The sequence below is a fragment of the Dasypus novemcinctus genome, chromosome 22 (assembly GCF_030445035.2).
Source record: "Dasypus novemcinctus isolate mDasNov1 chromosome 22, mDasNov1.1.hap2, whole genome shotgun sequence".
In the NCBI taxonomy this organism is placed as follows: Eukaryota; Metazoa; Chordata; class Mammalia; order Cingulata; family Dasypodidae; genus Dasypus; species Dasypus novemcinctus.
In genome coordinates, this window is record NC_080694.1 from 3279251 (window position 1) to 3282090 (window position 2840).

The 2840-nt window shown below is 36.2% G+C and overlaps 1 protein-coding gene across 1 annotated transcript; it reads right to left on the reverse strand.

Moving 5' to 3' along the window:
• Nucleotides 1-399: 399 nt before the first annotated feature.
• LOC101422561 (olfactory receptor 14C36-like) lies at nt 400-1332 on the reverse strand. Its single transcript, XM_012518279.2, has one exon. The coding sequence runs from the start codon at nt 1330-1332 to the stop codon at nt 400-402; it is 933 nt and encodes a 310-aa protein (XP_012373733.2).
• Between the last annotated feature and the right edge of the window lie 1508 nt (nt 1333-2840).

The following is a 2840-nucleotide window of genomic DNA, read 5'->3' on the forward strand; positions in this document are numbered from 1 at the left end:
GATGTGAATATATATATTAAGATTATTTTAACTATGGTGAATGACTGATTTTCTCTCTTTTAAGTGCAAAAACAGATGAAAGAAAGTTACATACCATTTACATTTTCTAGAACTCTCTAAGAGTAAAGAAGAATGAATGGAAATGAAACTACTTGGTAAAAAGACACAAGGCTTTGGAGGGATGGTTCAGTTACTGGAGATCAAAGAACATTCAATTGTTGGAGGGAAAACTCTCAAATTAAAATACAATTGTGCTGTTGCTATGCTCACACAGAATATAATAACTGTCCTTGAAAATTCAAGTCATGTCTCTGAAAGTTGGAAATGAGCAATAAGTTTAACTTTGAGGCATTTCAACTCAGCTTATTAAAGAGGGATGGTCTTGAAATAAGTACCTTTTCATTTTCCCCAATAAAGCTTTCGGCTCATAATTCTTATAACCTCCTTTATCTGCTTGTTTCTAAGACTATAGATAATAGGGTTCAAGAAAGGAGGGACTGTAGAATAGAACACAGCATTGATCATGCCCTGAATTGTGGGTGAGCTGGAGGTTGGCTTCACATACACAGCAGTACCTGAGCTGACAAAGACAGCCACCACGAGGATGTGAGGGACACAGGTGGAAAAGGCCCTTCCTCGTTCTTCTGTGTTTGGAAATTTGAGCACAGTAGAAAATATGCGAATATAAGACATTATTATGAAGGTGAAGCTGCCACCACCGATCAGCACTGCAGAGATAAGAATTAAAATTTCATTGCTTAAGGTCTCAGAGCAAGAGAGCTTCAGCAGAGATGGTGCATCACAAAAAAACTGGTGAATCACGTTGGACTGACAGAAGGACAGTCGGAATGTGTTTCCAGTTTGGAATCCTGCAAAGACCACACTACTGAGTAAGGTGGACAGTGTCATCTGGACACAGAACCAAGGGTTCATGATCACAGAGTAGTGGAGGGGCTGGCAGATGGCCACATAGTGGTCAAGGGCCATGATGGTGAGCAACAACAGTTCTGCACAAGCAAACAAAAACACAAGAAAGATCTGAGCTGCACATCCAGCTATGGAGATTGTGCTGTTGTCAAGCAGGAAGATGACGCATGCCTTGGGAACAGTAACAGAAATGTAGCACATGTCCAAGACAGACAGATTCCTCAAGAAGAAATACATGGGGGTATGAAGACTCTGGTTAACAGTGGTTACAGTGACAATGAGAAAGTTCCCCACCAGGGTAGCCAAGTACATGAGTAGGAACAGCGTGGCATGTAAGACTCTGAGCTCCCACACATCAGAAAATCTTGTGAGCAAAAATTCAGTCACCACGGTAGAATTTGACATTTTTAGCATAATTTTCTATGGATGTGGAAAACCAAAGGCAGATAATCCCTAAAGAAACAAGTAAAATGTACAGGTGGAAAGAAATTAGCCTAAGTACTTTTATAGGCTCAAGTTTATTTGATATTTTCTGTGTATTGGTTGGTAGTAAAATAACACAATAATGCCTCATCCTTCTTCATACCTTATTTTTAGGGAGAGTTAACATTAAAACATAATCTTTATCCCCTATATTTTTTATGTAAAATTTATGTAATCTAAGATTCTTCAAAAGTAAAAAAAAATAAAAATAAATAAAATGTAATCTTTATTAGCTTGTGCTAATATTTAAATCACATATTGGAAGGAAAATACATATATTGGCGTTCAAAGGTATGCCTAGAGGATTTATTGAGTTCACGTACCTAGTTTCTATACACCAGATTCTTCAGAAATATTCTCTAAATGTTAACACTTACCATTAGTTTATGATCAAACAGAATCTGAATAGTGATAGGAAACTACTCTTTTATAAGAGCCTCTCTTAAATTGCAAATAGTTATAATCGATTATGCGACCTCCAGGTGGAAAAATTATTTTACCTCTATTTTTACCACTATCTCTTTTGCCACTCCTTTCATTTGGAAAGTCTACTTTATGAAATTCTCTCTCCCAAATCAAATTTGTTCTGGCTACATATATCTTTTCTTAGCAATTAGTAACATGACTACCTTTATTTTAATATTTCTTCACTCTCTCCTTTCTCTTTCCTTCTCCTTACCACTCTTCCCTGATCTCTTAAATGTTTTATTACATCCCTTATGGCTTTATTTTGAGCATTCCTTGTCCTAAATACCAAAATCAAATAGAAAAATATTAGCATAAGATTTTATTTATTTAGATTGCCTTAGGTAGTTTACTTAATCATACATTATATTCTGTAATTATAATTGCAGTTACAGATATACAATTATTGTACACCAATTCCATGAAAAACCTGGGTCCCTGGAAGATCAAGAAAACATAGAAAGCAATGGCTATTAAGTGGCAAGCATGTCTTCTAAGTTACATTTGTCTGTTCAGATGGCACAAGTGCCTCATGGCACATTTCCCCCTCCAGTGCTCCTCATCCTACTAAGCTTCATTTTTTTGCCCTTTGCTCAGGCTGAACATGAAATTTTTTTGGTTACATCCCAGCTTCCAAGTACGGCAGGAGCTTTAATTCAGTCACAGTAATCCAGAGCTTTAACATCATTCCATTCAGTTCCATCTTGAGGACTAAGTGGACAATTAGATTTTTCAAAACCATTTTCCATAATGCTTTATATTTTATATTTCCCAACCTTGTCCAACAGTATGCAATGACTTCAAGTCAGGACAATCTATTAAATCAACCTTTCAACCAATCCAGGAGTATAAATATTTGTTTTCCTAACATCTTCACTATATCACCATACTTTTATATCTATTAAAAAATTCTTGGGGAGCAGGTGTAGCTCAATAGTTGAGCACCTACTTAATCTATATGTGGC

What these genes read in the sequence shown, in the direction of transcription:
- LOC101422561 (XM_012518279.2), bottom strand. Translation starts at nt 1,332, where the DNA reads ATGTCAAATTCTACCGTGGTGACTGAATTTTTGCTCACAAGATTTTCT.